This window comes from Calypte anna, chromosome 8 (assembly GCF_003957555.1).
Source record: "Calypte anna isolate BGI_N300 chromosome 8, bCalAnn1_v1.p, whole genome shotgun sequence".
Classification (NCBI taxonomy): Eukaryota; Metazoa; Chordata; class Aves; order Apodiformes; family Trochilidae; genus Calypte; species Calypte anna.
In genome coordinates this window covers 28,954,309-28,977,055 of record NC_044254.1, presented here as the reverse complement: position 1 = coordinate 28,977,055, position 22,747 = coordinate 28,954,309, and the positions used below count along the sequence as shown (strand labels likewise).

The 22,747-nt window shown below is 40.7% G+C and overlaps 1 protein-coding gene across 2 annotated transcripts; it reads right to left on the bottom strand.

Annotated features, from left to right (window-relative positions):
* Positions 1 to 1,439: 1,439 nt before the first annotated feature.
* ALG6 (ALG6 alpha-1,3-glucosyltransferase) lies at positions 1,440 to 21,150 on the bottom strand. 2 transcript variants are annotated; one of them, XM_030455205.1, is made up of 15 exons: positions 20,926 to 21,150; positions 18,578 to 18,690; positions 15,024 to 15,108; positions 13,701 to 13,790; positions 12,680 to 12,768; positions 10,448 to 10,530; positions 9,753 to 9,817; positions 7,428 to 7,613; positions 6,880 to 7,015; positions 4,736 to 4,821; positions 4,122 to 4,206; positions 2,960 to 3,030; positions 2,520 to 2,588; positions 2,184 to 2,382; positions 1,440 to 1,900 (listed from the first exon to the last, which is right to left on the bottom strand). In XM_030455205.1, exons 2-15 carry the CDS (start codon positions 18,657 to 18,659, stop codon positions 1,703 to 1,705), a joined length of 1,524 nt encoding a protein of 507 aa, XP_030311065.1. In that variant the 5' UTR covers positions 18,660 to 18,690; positions 20,926 to 21,150; the 3' UTR covers positions 1,440 to 1,702. The 2 variants fall into 2 exon arrangements, with proteins under 2 accessions (XP_030311065.1, XP_030311066.1); XM_030455206.1 differs by lacking the exons at positions 2,960 to 3,030; positions 4,122 to 4,206.
* Between the last annotated feature and the right edge of the window lie 1,597 nt (positions 21,151 to 22,747).

The window sequence follows — 22,747 nt, the reverse complement described above, 5'->3', positions numbered from 1 at the left end:
TACACTCAACACTAATGTTTTTTTATGGGGGGAAGGAGCTCACCACCATCCCTGCATGAGCACCAGCACCCAGGCTAATTAGTGCTGTTTCCCTCCACCCTACTTTGCTGCCTCACACACAGTTTCCCTGGCACTAGATGGTCCTCAAGCTGCCTGGAGGTTTGGGTGTCTCCCCCCCCAGCCCTGCTCGTGGGAAACATTGTGGTTTGTAGCTTTTGCAGCCTCTGGAGACAAAGATTCCCATTTATGCCTCCTGATCTGCATCCATGCCACGTGGCCCACGCTTCTAGAAAGGCCAAAATGCTGTGGGCAGAGCTCTGAGATGCCACCAGGAGAGTCACACCCTCAGAAAAATTCTAAATACTTGTGAAAATATCGAAGTGTTGTTTTTACAATGAACTGCTACATGGTAGGTAAGCTGCTGGGCAGTACTCACCCCAAGAACGTTACAATTGCTGCTCAAGCACAGCTTTTTTATTTTGCCTTAGCTGCCATGGGTGTAAAGTTGGCTGTGGTTACTTTTTCCACAACATATAAAGCTGGAAAAAAAAAAAAAAAAGGGAATAAATACACTCAGCCTGCAGCCACTTTGCATAACTGCCACAGTTGGAAGTTCCCAGAACAGCTGATTCACACACTCCAGAGGGATGCTGCAGGGACAGCCCAGAATGTGCTAATGGCAGGGGCAGTTTGGTATGTGAGAGAGCAGCCAGGGCAGGGGAGAAGCCTTTCAATATGGATGAGGGTTGTTCTTATAAAAAAAAATATATATAGTATCAGAGTAGAACACAGAAAAAGGTTAGGCTGCCTCTTAATTACATGATACTACCACAAATGGCTTTAGGATTTATTTTCTCCCTCCATGCTTTGTTATGTATATAATTATTCAGACTTATTCAGTCAATTTCTATTCTCTGAACTCACAGCCCTGTGCAGAGGGAGAAGCTGCAGAGCTGAGGTCAGTTTACACCTTCAAAGAACCGTGCAGCAAGGGATGGGGCTGACTGTGGTGCTTGGGGTTTTTTTTGGTTTGTTTTTTATTTCTGGCAAGCATAGCACCTGCCTTCAAACTGCACTGCAGCACCTCAGTTATTATTTCAGCAGAACCAAGAGTTTCTGGCTTTTCAGTCGTCTTAGAAACAGTTGTTGAGAGTCATAAAACTACAAGAGTGTTAAAAACAAATCATAGTGAAGGAAGAACTGTACTCCAACCCGCTGCATCCTCGAGAACCTTCCCCTTTCCAAACCTCACAGCATCTGCTTTGCTGTCTCTATGGCTTGTGCTATTCTTCAGCATTCTGAAATATTTGCACTGTGGAAAATTAGCACAGAATACAAAAGAAACCCAACCCAAAAAGCCTGTGGGTGAACTGCAGCTGCTGTGGAAGCAGTGTCTGGATGTGTTTTGCTAATTCAGCCAGTGTATTCCAGCATTAATTCCAAATTTGGTCCTTTATTAGGGATTTTAAGTTCACAAATGGTAAGAAAAATATAACACACTTCCAAAGGAAACACACCCAATCACATTTCCAAATGCTCTTCAACATATTTCTCCCTTAAAACAGGCTTCAATTATTTTGTGTTTAAGTTTGTATAATGTGATTCCTGCTTTCCATTGGGTTACAGGAATTGTATGACATCACACACAGCTTTACCTCCTGAAAATACTTTCACAGTTTAGTCCTTGATCTTCACGGGTCAATTAATTGATTTTCTTCTGACTTCTACTATTCTTTGAGTCCCAGAGCATAACAACATTAAAATACACCAAAAATAATAAAAAGTGTAAGCAAGAAATTATGGACACAGACACAGGGAACAGATCTGGAAACCTCTGGGGAGGAGGGACCGCTGCACTCAGGAGGGACAGGATGCCCATCAGGGTTATGGAAAGAAGAAACTGCAAGAGAAGGAACAATGTATCAGCTGATGGAGATTTAACACCTCAAACAAGGCAGCTGTTTTGCTTTCATTACTCAGGTGTTGTGTATTCCATGACAATTCCTCAATCTATCCCTAGATGACATGGCAGAAAAAAATTATAGCAGAGTTCTACAAGGAGATTGTGCAGCTCTCCCTCTGTGGGGCTTCATCCCCAGTTGTGGATGTAAAACTGCTTCATGCAAGTTCTTCAGTGCCACAAAAAGCTGCAAGTAAGAGTTACAGAAACTGAAATTGCTTACCAGAGTCCTGACAATCTTGGGAAATGACTTAAACCAGGACATGTATCCCTTCAGGGAAAGGGAGAAGGGCTTCAGCTGCAGGTCTTCTGCTGAAGTCTTCTCCAAGATGGAGAAGGAGGCCAGGCAGGCTGAGAGGAAGGCCAGGCTTGTCACAGTGTAGGGCAGCAGCAGGCTGTCCTTCAGCAGCAGAGGCAGCATGCTGTTCAAACAACCACCCAAGGAGAGTGCAGGTTTCCAGGTGTATTTAAAAAATGGTAAAAAAGAAGAAAGATACATTTTTAGTGGAACTGGGGGAGAACACCTGGTTACAATCATGTTACTCAGTGTGCAACTCACCTGAAAGTTGATACAAGTAGAAACCACGTAGCCATAAAAGGGATTTCATTTATGATTAAGCAGACTGGTCTGGAACAAAAAGAGGAAAACAGGTAAGCACACACTGGTGTGAGAGTGCTCTGCTCCCTTTCCCAGGGATGCTGCAGTCCTACTCCCAGGATGAGTCCCTGCTACCACCTGAACCAGCCCCAGAGCCAAGCTGTCCCCAGGCAGGACAACACTGAGCCACATCACATCCCAGGAACACATCAGAACACCAGAGGGAGGAGTGAAGCAGGAGGAACCAGCCTGGCTGTATTTGTGTTGTTTCATTTACAGGCATTGTGTTGAGTTTGTAAAATCAGATCAATCTGTGAGAAAGCAGCATGCAATAGCAAGGTGAGGGGAAGAAGATCAAAACAGGTCCACGGGAAAAAAAAAATAAAAAATCATTTACTTACACTGACACCAGAAGGATAGATTTTTCATGTACTTGAAAGGAGAACAGGAAAAATGACAAGGCACAACTAACCTTAGGAAAGGAAATCAGAGAGATCTCAGTACCTGTGACTGCAATGCAAAGCAGTGCTTGAGCTTCTCTGCTGGCATCAACTTGACATGAATGCATGAGCTAAATGATCTGATTTTTGTAATTAACTGCTACATTTACTCCAGCACAATTTGCAAGTGCACAGAGCTGCTGTTTCTGTAGCCACCCAAACATACAAAAAAGGACATTGTTGGAAAGCTCACTCAGAATTATTTAAAAAAAAAACCTTCCTGTAAAGAGCCCCTGCTCTTGCTTAGCTTTACCAACTACAGCTTCCCTACCAACCCACACAAGAGTCACTGGCAAAGTTCTGTCATGGTGACAGCCACACAATTTTGTGACACCAAATTTCATCATAATCAGCAACCTAATACATCATACTTTTTTTGTTGGGTTTTATTTTTTACCCAGTAACTAAAACCATGCTGTAAAACATAACCTAATTCTTAGAAAGGATAAATGTCAGTCTGGGGCAATGTGATATATTCTCAGATAGCACTCACATACATTAAAAACTGTAACTTCTGAAACCTCAGGACCAGCTCCATGTAGTTCTGATTTCAAGAAAAACTGATTTTTGCCTGTAAGTTGTTGAGGTGCTTGAATTAAGTGATATAATATGACTAAGAAAAGGCAAACATTTGGTAAAATACTACCATTTTCTTTTCAAACCACTAATGAGCTTCAAACACCCATCTTGGGACTTTTTAATTGAATTTTGCAGCCAATGCAGTGAGAAAAACTAGCACTTTGGAAGCTAAACAAAAAGAGGAGAAATTCCAACTCAAAATGAGGCTTTAATGTGTACAGAATCTTCTAAAGACTCTTCAGAGGAAGACAATAAAAATACAGCATTAAATAAAGAAAATTGAGGCTAAGAAAAAAAAAAAGCCTGGATTTAAAAGATCTGCTGGACTCCCTGGACATCTGATAGCAAAACCCTTTTGAGGCAGAAAGAACATTTAATGGTACAAGCATTTATTTACACACATTGCAGCAACTCTGAGTAGAAGTGCTGGTCACACACCAGGGCTGGATACAAACCACAGAGCAATGAAAAGCATAACACTTACCAAAGCAAATTTAAATCCTCTGAGAGAAGGCTGGATGGTTAGTTTTATACAAGTAGGAAGCAGGCTCAGGAATGTTACAGCAAAACTAAAGAATTTTGTAAGAAAAGCAGTTTTAATACATGAGTAACTACACCCATGGTATCACACATCAACTTCTGAAAACCACCTAAGTCAGGAACTCAGTTGGAATATTCCAAAAGTACAAAAGCACTCCAGGAGACTCAACCACAAGAGCAGAGCACTGGATTAAACCATTTCCACGAACATTTCAGCCCCTGTAGATCTACCCTTGAACTGTTCACTTATTCAGTAAAAACAGAACTGTGAACTCAGACATCTAAGAGCACTAAACAGAGGTAATTCTTTCAAGAGGAAAGCATTTTAACTCAGGCTTAAACAACCAAGGAGATGAAATCACTTCCAACACAAGCAGGAAGATTTTCAGTCCTTGATATTCTTGACTATGCTTGGGGAAACTCTTATCACTTGGAGAAAAGTACAGTATAGGAAAGAAAACATTTTTTCATTATTTTTAACACATAATTCTTTGACAAAGATTACTCAGTTTAAAAAAAAAAAAGAAGTACATCTAGAACACTCTAAGGATGTCTTACCTGAGTTTTAACTGAGTCTGGGGTGATACCATATTCTTTATCTTTATAAGGACACTCAGACTGCACCAAATATTGGCTACTTTATCCTGGAAGGGAAAAAAAAGGGTATGTAGTGATAACTACATTCATTTAAACTTTAGATTTGTGACAATGGGGCTGGGGAGGTGGAGAACCATTGGGTTTTTACCATGACACTGCAAAAAGACACTTGCAGATATATGTCATGTTCTTAGACATCACTTCAATTACTCTGATCTTAAAGAATGGAAAATTTCAAGACTTGATTAAAACAGGCTCTGAAATAATGGAGTTCTTCAGCACAGAAAATCATTTCTTTGCTCAGTTTGTGAGAATAAGGCTCTGAAACTCTGTGTCTCTGATCAAACACTGGGATGTCTGAATCTTTTTCCCAATGTGAAGCCATTCTGTCCACTGCCACATTTCCCCACATACCTGAATGAACATTTAGCTGGGCTCACTGCTGGCTAGCAAGGACAGAGTTAACCTCAAATAAATCAAGAAGTCTAAAGACATTAGCAGTTGTGCTAGGATCACTTTCAAAATTAAATTTGTAACTACAGCCATCATGCTGGTGAAACTCATCCCCAGACAGCTGCTGGAATCACAGCTGTGTAGACATAACAGGGAGAAAGCCACCAACACCAACAACTGAGCCACCTTCCTCACGTGCTGCCCAGCAGGACAGAAAATGCCCCTCAGAGCTGCTGGGGATTAGGAGTGAGCAGAGGGTTTGGCAGCACCAGCAAACACACGGGATGCCCACTGCAGAGCCAAATCAATTTTACAGCCATCAGCATTTGTTCCTGCTGCTGGAAATGGGAACCAACTCAAAGAACCTGTTACAGGCACCCCCAGATAAATTTACTGCACGTTGCTTCCGTGGACAATCCCTCATTTTATTGAGATCAGCATCCAGCAAGTCACTCCCCTCAGCAACTCAGAAAATATTTGGGCTGATATTAGCCTAAAATCTTGAAGAGCTTGTGGATTCATTGGTTATTGTCATTTACAGATTGATTTTTAAACTTGGCAACAAATAAAAAGTGTGGTAACCAAAACCTTATTTATAAATTCCAGGTAATTCCAAAGGAACAGGCTCCTTGGTTTGGGTTTTTGGTTTGTTTTTTTTTTTGATGGGGTGTTCTTCTGTGGAGAGGGTTGGGTTGTTTGTTTTGCTTTGTGTGGGTTGTTTTTTTTTTTAGTAATATACTTCTGTACCACTGCCTAAATAATGCTGCCTTTGGTAGATCAGCACTGATTTTTGAAGAAAAATGTGGCAATCGTGGTACTATTTACATCTGAAGAAGATTAAAAGAAAACTTATTAACCAAGCCATGCAGGTGTTTGCTTAACCCCCTGTGACATCAGAATCTGAAAATTCAGTTTTATTTTATTGCTTAAACTTGAAGTTGAGAATCTGCTTTTTTAAAGGGTAACTTTAAAGACTCCTGCCCTAATTAGGCAAAACAACAGCTCCTTGTGACACAGGAACATCAGTTCCTTTTGTTCACCACTGGGACTCCAGTGCCCTCAGCACTAGGTACACAAGTAATTACTTTACTGGCTTAAGGCTGAAGCACTCAGCACCTTGTGGCATGCAAATGTTGGTAGCCTGAGGGAAAGCAAAAGCAGAACTAGCCTAAAACATTTGGAAAATATTGTGGAATCTTGCACTAAAAATATAAGGTGGGTCAAAAAGGAATTCCTATAGGAAAATATTAAAATAGAAATATTATTTCTTTAAAATAATGAAACCTGTTGAAAATAGCAGAGCAGAACCAAAGGCAGAGGGTGAAGCTGTTAACTTTTAAGGTTACATCTTCTGACACTGTCAATTACTATGGAATCTATTTCAGTGGAAAAATGTATGGATTGAAGTATGGTTTGATGATGGGATAAGTGTTGTCTACTCGTATAATATCCTGGAAGATGCCAGCTGAGCTGGGGTTAAATACTGGATTAAATAACTGGCAAGAAAGGAGTGCTGAAGAAGCCATCTCGAATTACTAGTTCTGTGGTGTGTCTCCCACATGAAATCCCTAAAGGTCACGATGAAGGTTTCCCAAGGGATCTAAGAATACAGAACACTGACAGCAGGGTGGGGGAGAAGAAAACATGCATGCCTCAAACAAGCCTCTCTCAATGGGAAAGAGTCTTCTGAGCACTTGCATCATTTGTTCCATGTCAGTACAGAAGGGGAGCCAGCAGACAGCAAAGGAAGCCACCACTGTCCCTGCTAGCTTGGTTAACAACACTAATCTGCAATTAAAAGAGAGAAAAGGTAAATCCAAAACCAAACTTTATAGCATAAAGCTTTTTTTTTTAAGAGAACTGAAGGTAGCAAAGGCAGCACAGAAGTTTGTCATCCCCCCATTAGTGCCAACAACTTCATGAGAACCACAGAGCTCTCAATCCAACCTTTGCCTCCTGCAAATTTAATTTAACTTGCAGAATGAAGGGTGCTAAGAAAGGACAGATATTTTTGCTGTTTGTTCAGTGGGAATCCTTCACTGCAGAGCTCAAATTAGTTTGCAGGAGAGGAACAGCATCAATAATAACAGCATCAATATCTTCCACTAGAAATTAATTCAGAAATGCCCAGGTGCTCATGAGGAGGATCCCATTCTCAATGCCATTCTTATTTCCCTAAGAGGAAACAAAAGCCACTTACCCCTTGCCTTTCAGCCCCTTCTTGAAGCATTTTCCAAGCAAATAGCAAAAGAAGGGCAGAGAGTGGTAGAGTTCCATTTGCTTATAATTTAAGGCCAAGCAAAATGCCACTGACCCCAGCAGGTCCCAGTCATAAGACAAAAAAAGCACCCCCCACAAGGCAAGGCCAAGGCTCACTGAGTTGTACATGGTTTTTTATGTCAAGGACAAGATAGACATCTTGGGGCTGGAAGTCAGCAATGAATGCCCTGAGGGACAAGTGTAGAACAGCATGCAAGCTCAGTTTTTAAAGCACATTGCCAGTTGTGGCTCTGTTGTTCAGACAGGAATAATTTTACTTCTATTCCAAGTGCAGTTTTTAGGTTTCCAAGGCTTGATTCAAAGCTTAGGCAGGCAAAAATGAGGACAAACTGTGTGTGTCTGGGTGTTAATTATACATGTCATGGGTGTTTCAGTCAACCAAGCTTTATGTGGCAGTGACACTGCTTGCTAAGAGCATCAGGGTAAATATTTTGTTCTTGGTATTTGCATGATTAAGGATAAAGCTTTCAAGAGTCTCTCCTCCCAGCTCCCAAAAGATACTTGCAGAGTACTCCAATATGTCAGTATTTTAATGAAATATTATTTAGATCAAGGACTCCTGAGGCTTTTGTGATTAAATTATGCTCACAATGCACCCTCATCCATGACCAGATCCCTCAGCTGTTAACAGAGTACAATCAACAATAGTTATCAAAACCAATGTTTCTTCCTTACAACTTTGAGAATAGGTTCCAAAGCTCAGCAGAGTTTGAAGAGACTTAGCTACACTCACTATCAAATCACAATTAACTTCATCTTTCCCTGTTACTTTTCCACCACGACAGAAGCCAAGTTGTTTTCTCTTTGGCAATATAAATGTGATAAGACACTCAGATTGCCTGTGCATTTCCTATTCCAAACCACCCCGTGGATCTGAGATCTCATCAACAAAACCCAGAGGCTATGATCCTGCAGAGATCTGCAGCTGAGTTAGATCTATTGACACCTGGGGAGCTGGTCACAGCCAGGGAAGTTCCTCACATCAGAGTCACAGGGCTGGAAGCAGCCACAGGAGACTCTGTAGAACATCTGGCTGCTTCAACACTGCCTGCTGCACCTGGGCCATTCCTGACACCAGCTTTCCTGAACCTTTTCTTAAAGATCTTGCTGCAGATTCCACAATATCCACAATCTATTCCAGTATTTCACAAGATTCTTTTCTATACACTTAAAATAAAATAATAATAATTGTGCTATGGTAAGTTAGGGCCATTACTTTTTGCTCTACCCAACATGCAGAAGAGATGATCTTCCCCTTTCTGCATCTTTCACATATCAGAAAACTGCACTGCCTTCTGACCATCAGCTTCCCTCACCCAAGATGAATTGCATTCATTCCCATCCCCATTCTTGCAAGTGATGTCTCCAGATGATCTACATCTTTAAAGAGTCAGGCCAGAAATAGAACATCAGAACTGCCAAACTCTGACTCAAATAATTCAGTAGCATTATGAATTTCTTTCCTTCAAAATCTGCTTCCTGAGATACATTATCCTCCAACTTCACCATGGGAGAAAACCACAAACTAGTAAACTATTTGATTGCCAAAACCTGATTTAGTAGTAGGTGCTGAGGTACAGTATCTCCTTGGAACATTTCAATGTCTACATTAATCACCACTCTGGGACTGTGTCCCTCTGGCTGGATGGCACTGAGGTAGTCAACTGACAGGATCTGGTTGTTGATGTGCAAAGCAAAGTCTAAAACCAGAAATCCTATAAAAACCAGACCCACCTGTGAAGGTGTCTGCCACCAGCACTGACTGGTTAGCTCTGAGGGCCTCACCTGTGTCAGCTGCCTAGCATGTAACTGGTGAGGTACTGGCTGAAGTGGATCCAGCCACAGGTATTTTGTAAAGACAGAACAGCACATTTTATAGACCTGATCATTTTGCACAACTGCACTTGACACACTCCTCTGCCAGCTCCAGAAGATCTGAGGTGATTCTCTCTCCAAACACAAATCACAGGAGCACATCATTCTCCTCACTGTCATAGCAGCATCTGCAATAAAGTGACTGATAAAAATATGAGCATGAGGCACAGCACGAACACTGTTCACCTTTGGATTGATTTGTCCCAATCTCAACTATTTCTCCCCAGTTCATTCCAGCCTCAAAGTTTTCTTTAACACCTCTGCTTTGGGGCAAGCAGAAGCCCCTCAGATACCTTTGACCTCTGCCCAACTAAAGGCAAGTTCTGAAGAACTGTAAATGGGAACTCATTTCACTGCAGAACAAGGATACTGGAAGTGCCCATGGTCAATGAGAATGAGGCCTGGGTAAAGCAGGATGCAGAGAGCACTGGAAACCTGGAAAAGATATAAAAAAGAGGGGAAAATAATTATTTCTAAGTTAGATATTAGACAGAAGAACTTTAATTACTTCTCCAGTATAAAATTTTGCCCCACCAGGGTGTATCCTAGATGGAGTAATCCTCTATCAGTAGTATTTTGAGGAATAAAAAAGGGCAGACTTTCAATAAATAAGAAAATATTGGATGGAGACCAGCCTGCCATTTGCCAACCAGCTCAAAAATCACCCATGCCCATCTTAAACCAGAAGACTTATTATTCCAAAATGTATTGCTTCTACCATAAGGAGTGTGCAAGACAAAGCAGTTCCCAGACACCCCCATGGCATAGCTCATATCTTGGGTTTTAGTACCCAAGTACTAAATTCAGAGAAAAACAGAACTCAGGAGTTCACAGGCACTAAACTTCAGAGCATCTTGTTATTGAAAGCATTAAAATAATTGCAGTAAAATAAGTTTATAGCTTTTTTAACTGAAAAGCCTTTCATGTGAGAGATACAGATTGTCATCAATTGAGTCCAATGGTCTATATTTTAATTAACTCTCACTGTTACATTTCTACCCTATTTTAACAGTACATTTTCTGTTTGTTTTTTTTTTTTAATTTACACACACACCAGATACTTGCCTTCTTTTTAGTAGATGTTTCCTTCAAGGAAAAACAATATAAAATAACAGCAGGAATGTACACCAGCAAATCAGCAACAAACACTGAAAAAATCAAGATTAACTTCGCATTAGAATCCTCCCACACATCTCACCCTAACACTACTCTAATTCTGTATTTTCATCTGGGTTGTGACTCACTGACTCTGCTCACAGTTTTAACTTCTTGGTGCTCCACATCTTGGTTGTATTTGGGATAAAAAAAGGCTGATAATAACTGACAATAGCTACACAGTGTTGGAGTGAGACTGGTTTATTATCTTCTGAATGTGGGTGGGGTTTGCAGCTGTATCCTCACTGAAGAGTTCACTTCAGTCATTGAATTCAACTGAAGTTCAAAAGCCCTGAATTTCAACTCAATATACTACCCTATTGTCTTATTTTGTTTTCCAGGATGTTTAATTGGTTTAAAGGCACTAAAGTTAAATTTTTCTCCAATTTTTTTTGGAGAAGACAAGGAAAAACTATAGGCAAATGGACATAAAAAAAAAGAGAAAGTCCTTTATTAGAATAAAGTGGGTAGTTTCAACTTCAAAGGAGAAGAAGCAATAGGTCTCCAGAATTTGATCTTGTTAATGTTTCTAATGCTCCAGTTTCTGCTGTCCAAAAGCTGCTGCTTCCATACGTTCAGCTGTTTTGGCTCCTGGCACAGCCTCAGTCAGTAAGGGAGCACACTCTAGTTCTTCACATGCCAAAAGGAGAGAAGGCATTCTGAAATCTCAACAGAAACCATCTATGCCTGGATGCAGTCAAGTGGTTAGATGGAACAGAGAGTCTGAAGGCACAAATAATGAAGAAACTCTTGATTCTAACAGTCTCCAATGTTTCTGTGTGAATTAATAGCCACGTGGATAAATAAGATGGATAAAACTAGTTATTTGATTTGATTCTCTGCCTACAGCAATGCATGCAAGAGGGTCAACAGGAAAACAGAACCAGCAGGTCCACCTGCCTACATTATCTCAATTCCTGCTTAAACCACCAGATGAATTCTTCAGTGTTGTCTTAAGGGCCTGGGGGAAATCTCAGATTATTTCTATAAACATTGCAGAAAAATTGTATCAAGGGGGAAAATACACCTAAATCACAATTAAACAAATACACCCAATTAAACAAATACACCCAAGGTGTTACCAAAACAAAACACAGGTGAAATGCCAACAGCTGACACTGACCCTTCAGGATTATTTTAGTGCACTCCTCTAATGGCTGTTGTTCAAAAGTGTTTATCAGCTCTTCAAGATCCATCAGCAGCTTGTCAAGTGAGTTGATTTCAAAATTAATAAAGACCATTTCAAGGGTAATTAAGTTCTAGTGATTTTTTTTTTTTTAATCAATTACTGGAGACCAGACTCAGAGGTCTGTGAAGTAGAGAAAAGCTCTTCATAAGGAAGAAATTCTGCTCGTGCAATTAGAAAGCATTTTGTGGAACTCTACTGCTACAGAAAGCAGAAGACATTTAAAATGAAAGAAAACAGAATAATATGGCACCTGCTATTGCTTGGAGCAAGAGCTCACTGGCCACATTGGTTGTTGCCCTACTGACAGAACTACTGAATTAAACTATCTACAGATTGTTTTCTACACTTGTTTTATCCTTTTCTTTGTAGAGGAAGTTCAAACTAAACAAATGGTGAGAGGAGTAATGGCAGGAAAATGATATTTAGGATAAAAGTGGTAAAATAAGTTTTTACTTTTCTGTTAACAGAAGCTTCCCTCTAGGAAGCAGTGGTATTTGAGTGCAAAGTGACACTTTTAAAATAACAAATATCTTCCCCTTTCAAGTAAAGTGTAACAGCTCATAATTAAGATCCCTGAAACCTTTTGAGGCTGCAGAGATCTTTTGAAGCAGCTGAGTAAAGTCAGCAGCCCCTCTACATGCAAAATAATTTAGTGATAAACAAGCTGCAAATGAAAACCAAAACTATGAGAATGGAAGGGAAAACAACAAAACTATTTACAAAATTTAAGAATGGGTCTATGCTACCAAAAAAAAAATAACAAGGTGGTTTTGTTTTAGAGGTTTTACTGAACCAATTTGGGTGAACAGTTGAAGAGAAAAGAACTGAGGAGTCTGAGCCACCCAAGCCAAAGAACTGAGCATAAACTGGGGAAGCTGTATAATATTAAACATGGTAAATTAGCAAGCCAGACAAATCTGTACCATCATCCTGAGGTAACACAATTTCCCTACCTGTTGTACGCATAAATAACTTGTGTGGCTGACTCTCATAGCCCCGAGATGTGTGCAGAGCAACCCAATCAGGATTTATTAACTTTGCACTGGAAAACAAAGTACAGACACATCAAAATGTAGACAGTTCTCATTTCCCTTTGCAGCAATAAAAGATGACATGCACAGGAGCCTGTTCCAAGAATTAAGATGAATGAGAAGATTTCAGAGAGCAATAGTGATCAATGGGAGATTTTCCTCACCTCTGGATCAGTTTACACGACAGACTTGAGCTGCTGTTTCACAGTTTAAACAAACAAACAAACAAAAAATCTTTGGAAACAGTAAAAATGGAATACACTGTTTATTAGGGCAAGATAAGCACCTCCAGTCTTGTTCCACTGACTTTTAAAAAAACAATTGTAAATACCTCTCATACTTAAGTATTAAATATAAACCATTTACAGTTCACATAGATGCCCCACATAGCTGTGCCTGTGCACTTTAACCTACATTCTTATTCCATAAGTCCCATTCCAACAGCAGTAAAGCCCTTGTGGAAAAAGTATTTCAATAACAGAATACTATTTACATGATATGCAGACATCAAATGTCACTGGAGCTCTCAAGACAAGTGAGGTTTCCCATGAGATGCACCCTATCCCTACAGCACTTTCCTCCCTGCATCACTGATCCCACAGCAGGTCATATGGAAAGGGAAAAAACAAAATCATATCAAAATCTGTTAAAATTTAAGGGCCTGGCAAAAAGAAGACTGTGACTGACTCTTCAGCCCCCCTTGCAATAGTTACATGACAAAAAAAATAGCATTTTGTTTTAAGAAACAGTTTTTTACTCATAAAACCTATTTCCCTAGTTCTGAAGTAGCAAACTACTTTTACCAGGTGCACCAGGCTGGGTGTTTCAGGTGGTAGTTTCTCTCTTAAGGAAGGAAAGGAAAAAAAAAAAAGGAAACTAAAAGAGAAAGAGGTCAATTCGGTGTTTGTATTCTCCACAGAAGTATTTAAAATAACAAACTTACATGTAAGCACACAAGAAACTGTGATAGGCAGTCAGAGGTGGATAATCAAGGCCCCAGTACAGCAAATTGTTATCACTTGTATTGAAGTACCTAAAAAACAAGAACCCAAAAGCCTTGAAGAAGACTGCATTTTCAAGGAGCTACTTTTCCAGCCCAAGGAAAACACTGAATATTAACTCAAATGTTTTTATCAACATAATCAAAATTACCTTCTTTAAGGTTCTTAAACTTCTAAAAGTATCAGCTTTATTTTACTTTACACAAAACAATATCAAGCAGCAAAATAAAAGCAAAAGTGGCTCTGAATATGCTCACTTGTGTTTGCAAAACAGATTTTTAAAAAGCTGCTCAAGTTTATTGAGCTGAAGAGGGGAAAAAACTTGATGTGAACAGAATTTGACAAAAATCCAGACACTAAAATAAATGCTGCACAAAAATATTTGTAGCTATCTACTGTAGCTCTAGATGTGTCAATGTGACAGACTTTGCACCTCACCTCCACCTACAAACCAAGCCTGTATTTCTCATGCACATCAATTATTCCAGAAAACAGCAGTCAATTTGCCAAAAAGGAAAAAAACAGTGCAATTAAAAGGAAATTTCAAAAAAGAAATGCAATTCACTAGTGATTTGTCTTGATATTAATACAGATTTCCTTTTTTCCTGGACTTGGAAATGTTTAATATGTGCCTTTGACTTCTGAATAATTAGACTTTACCTGCTAGTGTTTCAAATTCCAGCCAGCCACCTTTTTAAATCTGTATTAAGAGCATGGCTGAGAACAATTAACTTGTAGGTGTAAAAACAGCCTCTCCATTTAGTGCCATGCCCCTGCCTCTGCCCTGAGGGGAGATGAGCAGAGCTGCTATTGGTTTTGTCAGTGCTGACCATCAGGAGAGGTTTTGTGCATTGAAAAAACTGGAACTCAGGAAGCTGAACTGATTTAATTTTTTCTAGGGCAGGTGAATAAGCTTCTCTGTGATCTTTCACATAAGCTTACTAAAAAAATAGTTTCTTGACCATGCCAAATCAAAGCTGAAGCTTCACAGAAGAGAGAGAGTTGCCAGTCTGAGTATTTTATTACAGGAGCTCACAGGTATCAAGTTAAAGCTCCAAATTTTACCTTTTTTGCTTTTTGGAAAGAACATGGTACTTCTGTTTAGGAACAGGGTGATGTTACATTACCACAAAAGGGTTTTTAGAATACTTCAGAGAACAGCAGAAGATGTTGCAGAGATCCTAAAGGTATATTAAAGTAAGATACAAACTGCTTTCACTACATTTACCCCCTTTGTAACCTGGAGAACAGTTACCACTACATACCACTGCCTGAGGGGTAAATTGTAAGTGACTTCTTGCCAGTGTCTCTGAGCTTCATAGTCTCCATACATGGGGGGGTTTCCTGCACCTAAAAAGAGATGGCAGAGTATTTAGGAATTTATTTGGTTTATGCAGACTGTTTTATCTCCAGACATGTATTTGCATATTACTAAGATATTAATAATTTTATTCTTTATTCCTCTGTAATACTTGAGAGCAAAATAGGGACCTCATCTGCTCTGCAGTCTAACAGGGGGGGAGGAAAAAAGTTACATGTTCCTTTTGGCTTTCTGGATATTTCTGCAATAAGCATTTATCAAGATATTCCACAGTGAAGAACTGCTTCCTCATCTGACAAAAAAAAAGAAAAAAATCATTTCCAAGTGCAGATGAAAAATGTGGCACTTTCTCTGCAATAAGAAAATGTAGATAACAGAGCTCTTACACTGATTTTGAGTGAGCCACTTGGCTTTTTTAGTATATAACATTCTCACTTCTGTTTCAGCCATGTCATGGTGCCTTGCTACTAAAAGTAACAACCAGCCTTTTTTTTTTTTAATTTACTTAGAACTAGGACCTGCTGCAGGTCCCCCAGTTCTCTCCTTTTCCTCTCTTGCCTGCTCTGCAACACTAGCAGAGTGAACACTGCATCTGTTCCTTGCCTCTGTATTCTTCCTAATAAACAGATGAGCCATTTACTACAGCAGGTCATCACTACACAAAATATTTTTAGATTAAAAAAATAAAAATCTTATAATCTACAAAGCTTCCTAAAGAATAACTGCTCCATTTTGTTTTGCAGGGATTCTCTCTCACACATTTTCCAACTGAATGACTGCTAGGCAGCAGTTCTGCAAACTGGTAAAGGACACTCTTCACACATACATGTGTAAATCCCTCAAGAAACAAAGATTTATTTTTTTCCACAGAAAAAAAAGCACTTTATTAATGTAAATACTTCAGGTATCTACTCATAAACAATTCCCTCGATGTAAGCTTAACTCTGATAGTGGCAGCTCACTAAAAATATTTACCACTGAGTTTATTTAATTATATTAACCCATGCTTATTGAGAACAGAAACTCCACTGACAGTACTTCCAGCAAAATATTGGCATTAGTTACACAGAAACCTGGGAGGTTCTTTGCAAGATAGGAAAGCCATCCACATATATATATATTTTTTTTTTTTTACATTATTTATGTTTGTGGGAGTCACACAAGCTCAAATATTTATTCCTGAGTAGTGAAAAGATTATGACTGCTAATTTATTCCTGTGTAGGAGTAGAAAGAGTAGATCAGCTCTGCTACACAACACTACAAGTCTCCCAAATAAGTGAGGTCACTGGGAACAGGAGTTTTATCAGTGTCTATTCTATAGCTATTAATCAAGTGGAACAAAGAATCTGCCATAGGATTACTGAAATACAAAAACAGGTGTTATCCAAAGTGTAGAGCAAGTGTGTGTGTGTGTCTTTGTTGTACATCCAAAAACATAAACATGTTTTTATGATTTTATTCTGCTCAAAAAAAAAAAGAGAAAAATAAATTAATTGGCTTGAGAATGATCAACAGATCTTAATCCAAAGGTTTGATTGCTAAAAGTCAAATACAAAGACTGACCACACATCAGTTTGCTTGTGAATGCACACTTGCATATTTATCTTCCCTCTACCAAAAGCATCAAGTATACAGCCAAAAAGAATTCAGGATTAATAAAAATGGAGTATCTTAAATTAAAAGGGTTTAGAGTGGTTTTATTGGGCTTTATTGTTACTTGGAAACAGACATGTTTAGGGGTCTGGAGCTGCCTTTCAGCACAGGTATTTGGCTTCTACTCATTTAGCAGGAGCTTGGCAATGCATTAACAAAATTATGCATTCATCTCTGAAGCCAAAGTTTTCCTGAACAGTTCTCCAAGACCACTAATCTGAGGTTACTGTAAATGCCAGTCTGCTTTCTCCCCATTCCAGAGGCAAATCCAAAAGCATGTTAGGCAGCAAACCACAACAGAATGCAAACAATAGTGACCCCACACCACAGTGAGGGCAGAATTAACCTCCCTGTTCCACGTGTGGCTTCAGGGTGTACAAATCAGCATTTCTGCCAGGGGCTGCTGCAGAGAATGATGTCTACTGCTAATCCTCTGCTCATTTTTCTTGCCCTGTGCAGCAGTGAAAGAGCTAACAAGAAAGACCAAGTCAGTTTAAACATTACCCTGCCCATTTTTTTTTTCTCCTCCTGGGTTACAGGTTTATTATGTCTGAAAGAAGTCAAAGAGACAAAATAAAAAATTTCAGTGTTCTTATGCATTTGACAGCTCTTTCTAGCATTCAGGTTTGTCTTTTTTCCAGCCAGCCAATTCTCCAAGTTAAGCAAATGCTTTAACAGTTTGCTGGATTGGAGCAGACTCAGCTTTTCCTATTCCAAAAGAAGCTGCAGGATCATTGTGTAGGAACCAGGATTTTTTTAAAATTATATTTTAGTTCAGGCATTATTTAAGCCTCTCAGAATCTTGACTGGTTTGAAACTAAACCAACTTTAAAACATCCAGGTAGCAATGTAATTGTAAATACTTGCAGTGCAACAAAAATTTAGTATTGTGTGATACAAGACAAGGCATTTGGTTTTCTGCCTATAGATGGGTAAAAGAAAGCCTCCATTACCCACAGAAAGTCTCTTACTGGCATTTTCAGAAAGCAAATTGCAAATAAAACAGCTGTGTGAGAGGGCACGCATGCAACTTATCTTCAAGGAGATGAAAGTCACCAGTTTAAAACCACCAGAATATTTCCCAACAGACTCAGCAGCTCAGGGGACAAGGATCCCAGGTGCCTTAATGGAAAATCAGAGTTGAATTTTACAGAGCTTGTGATTCTTTTAGCTCAGGGGGACTGAAAGTAAGCTTTGTTTTTTAAAAAAATAACCTGTGCAAGCTTCTGTGAAGTGTGGGGATGGCACTGAGAGGTTTGGGGAAAAAAATCTGCAAGTTCTCTGGAAGCATTATGAGATGGGGAGGAGAAAAACTCATCTATTAAAAGAATATAGCTCTAGTTGATGCAGTAAACAATCTTCAGGAACTATAGCTACAAGACAGAGCATAATTGCTCACTCCCACATCACCCTCACACCATCTTCATTATCACCACTACAGTTTTATCCAAATATAAATTAAGGCTGTACCCTGTTCTAGAGCTTAAAGAACAAGATTAAACAAATGGACTGCAAGAATACTCAGCAACTACTGAAACAACACAGGTAGAGGGGTGAACAGCCAGGCTACAACTAAACTTTTACTGATCATCACCCTCAAAAAAACCCAAAAAAAAATCCAAATTGTGGTTGGTTTTTTTCAGGGTTTTGTCCCAAGCAGCTATGATGTTAATCACTGCACACTTCAAATGATAAGGTATTCTATGAACCTTAAGGAAATGCACTACAGTACAAACATATTTGAAATAATACAATTCCAAGCTCTGATTTAGCATGCAAATTTATCACAAACTCCCTAATTCCCCTTCATGTGGTTATTTCACAGCCTGTGAGCATGGATTTACCTGAGTAAGAACCAAGTGACACAGCCCAGCGTACAGTAAGTGCCAGCAGAACAGTAATTGCCATTAAGCTCCACTTCTCCATAGCTGCTCTTTATAACAAGCCCAAAAGGTACCTGGAAAAAAAATAACACCACAAACCTTGCTACAACACTGTGTTCTGTTCCTTAGGCATTTAATGGCACCACTGATAGCCCTGGTTTTCTGCCCAGCCTGAAGCATTCTGTTCCTATCCTGTCTCTGGGGAGGGAGGGGTTTTCAGTGCTGGAGAATTTCTACCCATGAAGGCAAATGCTGCCCAGAAGCAGTTTCTCCCATTTCTTGAAAGCTGAAAAGGCATCTGACAAAATGTATAAAACCTTCATACTTAAGCACCACCTTCATAAGCACCACACAGTTTGATATGCAAACATGTAGCATCTTTTTACCAGTATCTGACCAGAGAAGAGTCTACAAGAGACAGTGGACAAGATGGGAGAAGTAAGTCAAAATATACTAGAGTTGGTTACATGGCTCACACACTAAAATTTACCACAGAACAAGAAAAAAAAAATCTTCAAAGAAGTCTATGAAAATCTCCAGATTAATAAAGTGCTAGGAATAAAAAATACTGTCATCATGCACATGGTTTTAAAAAGTGAGTCAAGGTCCCAGAAGTAAGCTAATGCCACTTATTTTCTTGATTAAGAACAAACCAAATTATGCTAAATGCAGATCTGGTGTAGGCTTTTCTGTTGGTTTAAATATATTAAAAAATTATTTAAAAGTTAACTATGTACTTGGCAGGTCTTATGCTGGACCAGGTATTGTCTGTTCTCCTACAGGCACTACAGAAGCACAGAACACACAATAAACTCCACATCCTCTGGGCTGGTTTCACAGGAATAGTCATGAGCCAGTATATAAGAGAAAAATTCAATGTGCACTGTCAGTCTAGGAAAGCAAACATCTGGCATTAACTATTTTTTAAAAAAAAGCAAAAGAAGCAACAAAAAACCCCAGAAAACATTTCACACAGCAGCAATGAACTGCTTTTCTAGTAACAGACAAGCAAGATCTATGGCATGTTTAAATGATTCTGCTGAAATTAAATCCGTATTTATTTTCTGTTCTAAAGAAAGTGAAACACCCAACACCACCAACGAAGGAAAAAGTTACTTTAACACAGTAAATCTGTGACAGCAGTAGATCACCATCTATAGGTAGAAACGTGAACACTGATATTTGCACGTTCAAGACTACACCTGTGCCTGAAGCACTGATGGGCACATTTATCTAAATAAATAATGAGGTTGACTCTGCAGATCATTTAACCCTAAATGAACTCTCATGCTTCCTAAACTTGGGACCAATACCCAAGTCCTGTATGGCTTCCAAAGTCAAGCACCATAAGCCTGGGCCTTCCACTCTATAAAACACATCTGCCCTTCCTTTCTATCTCCAGGCAGAATAATTATTGATTAATTAAACCTTCTTAATTCCTACATAATGCCAGTTTCACCTACAGATGCCCCCCCACCCATCCCTGTTCCTCTGAGTTCCTTCTGCCATCCCTTACATTACATCCCTTTGGATTGTCATTTTATGGGGTATTGAGTTACTCTGCTCTTTCCTCTCAAAAGTGGCTCTTAGAATTCCTTCCAACTTTTTTTTCATCTGTTAAAATTATTCCATACCTCCTGAAACAGCATTCAGGCTTTTAACAGATTCCAAAGCACAAATCCTTCATTTTTTGCTATCCCATTGGTAACAATGATAACAAGTAAGACTTTTCAGGAGATGGTTAAGCTGGTTTGGTCAGTCTGAAGGTTTTCACCTTCTGCCTCTGGGTGAGCAAGGGTCTCTCTGAAGCAAGAGGTCCCTATAGGCATAAGGTGACCACCATAGCTCCAAGAAACCCCTCTCATTCCATGCTGCTTACCATGAATTTTCAGATAAACAGCACCGACACAAACCACCCTCTCCCTGCCAAAGGGAACCTCACAGAACTGCCACAGATGCCCAACCCTCGGTACAACTCATTCTTCTGAGAGATCTCAGCACACAGCAGCAGCCTTTCCTTCCTCAAAAATCCACATACTAAAGGCAGAATTCGGTTTGTTGAAGCAACACCACCTCAACCATCCCCAAGAGCTGTTTATCCCTCACAGCTCCTCATCCCACCACCCTCTACCCCCACGGAGGCTGCTGAGAGACCTGGGCCCTCACCGCTACACCCACTCCAGCCGCCTTCCCCCTTTCCCTCAGCGCCTTTCGGGACATTCCTCCCCTCAGCACCGCCCTTCCACAACCCCAAACCCCAGGGGGAGAGCGGGACGGTGGGAAGAGGAGGGAGAAAAGGCGCAGCACACCTGCCCGGCGCGCTACCACCGCCGAGATCACCTCGGGGGCAGAACAGCGGCAGCACCGGATCCTCCGGGCCCTGAGGAGGCACCGAGGAGGTCCCTGAGGAGGTCCCTGAGGAGGTCCCTGAGGAGGTCCCTGAGGAGGTCCCTGAGGAGGTCCCTGAGGCGGGAAGCGGCGTTTCCCCGGAGCCCTGTGAGGGAGAGGAGCGCGCGCCCCTTCCCGCCGCTGCCACGCGCGAGCTTCCGCCTCCGGAGCGGCTCCCGGTGCAGCGCATGCGCGGGAGAGGAGGAGGCGCGGAACGGGGCTTGGGAGGGGGGGGGGGGGGGGGTGAATCCGCGGTGATGTCCGCGGCTGCGCAGCTCAACCCGCGGCCACCTTGGTCTCGGGTGGTCCCCGTGGGGAAGGTTGAGGGCAGTGGGCTTTCCTACACCGGGAGTCCCGAGATTCAGGGTTCCCTCAGGAGGAGCGGGCGCTGGGGAGGCTGCGGCTGAGGCTGCACCGGCAGCAGGGACCCGGGCTCGGGTTTGGTGTGAGAAACCCCGAGTTTGGGGCTGGGAGGGATCGTGTCTCTATGGGAAGAGGGAAAACGTCTTCCTTGGGGTTGAGAGCGCGGTGGGGACACTGGGAGAGATCGGGGTTTTTGTTATTCGGGCGCAAAGCTGAAGTGTTGTTGGGTTTTGCAGGGAGCAGCTGGTGAGTTGTTCCTCAAACACGGCAGAGAAAGGGGAAGCAGCTCCTCAGCCTTCGTGTCTGGGGAATTACATCCAGGAACCAACAGAAGAAAACAGAAGAAAAAGATTTTGGGCACCACCAGCCTCTTTTTTAGTTTTGATTCCCCTTTTGGTTCCTTTTAGGGTCTTTAAATAAAGTACACAGCATAACATGGAATCATGGAATTGTTTGGGTGGGAAAAGACCTTTAAAACCATCAACTTTTAAAACCAAGCACTGCCAAGGCCACCACTGACCCATGTCCCTCAGTACCAAATCTCCAGGGATTTTTAAGTCCCTCCAGGAATGGTGATTCCCTGGGCAGCCTGGGCCAGGCCTTAAAAACCCTTTCCAGGGAGAAATTGTTCCTGATATCGAATCTAAACTTCCCTGCCACAATATAAATGATCCTGGATCACCTTTATACAATCATCTTTAAACAATACTTTTATACTTAAAAGTATGCTTTCTGTTCTTCAGATTACTGTGTTTGTCTTCTGGTTGTGTGTGTAACAGAGGCTGGGATATGAAATTTAGTAGCAAACTGATTATTTTTTTTAAATTAACACTACAAAGTGAGGTTTTCATGGCCAGACCTTCCAGCAGTGCTCTTCTGGGCCTGGAATCCCAGGACTGGAAGTTGTAAAGGATTTAAACCCAACTCCTACAAAACAGCAGTATGGTCATGAAGTGTCTGATCACTTATAATAGAAACATTCAAGTTACCAAATATGAGATGAAAACAACATTTTTCATAGGTTCAGTTTTGGGGTTTTTTTTATCTATAAGCATTAGATAACACACAGCAGTGTGACCACCAGAGATTGGGGTTTTTTCCTTGAAGGTTTTCCAGTGTTGTCTCATACAGAAAGCAAATTTCCTCTCTCCCACACATTTTTCATTTGGATGACAACTACTTGGACACCCTGGTCCCTCTTACACCTGCTGGAATTTTGGCATCCTTGGCAGCTATCACCTGGGAGTGCTCCCTCAGGTGGGATGCTAGGAGGGGATGTGGGATTTTATGGTCTTACACATGGAAAAGTAAAGCTCACAGTGGTCTCCTGGCCTGCCAAGGTCTTTGGAGCCATGATGCTATTGAAAATGGCAGATTACT

What these genes read in the sequence shown, in the direction of transcription:
- ALG6 (XM_030455205.1), bottom strand. Translation starts at nt 18,659, where the DNA reads ATGGAGAAGTGGAGCTTAATGGCAATTACTGTTCTGCTGGCACTTACT. An exon ending in GTTATTTATGCGTACAACAG is followed by an intron (nt 10,531 to 12,679) that starts GTAGGGAAATTG and finishes TGATTTTTTCAG; the next exon opens with TGTTTGTTGCTGATTTGCTG. An exon ending in CAGACTCAGTTAAAACTCAG is followed by an intron (nt 4,207 to 4,735) that starts GTAAGACATCCT and finishes AAAATTCTTTAG; the next exon opens with TTTTGCTGTAACATTCCTGA.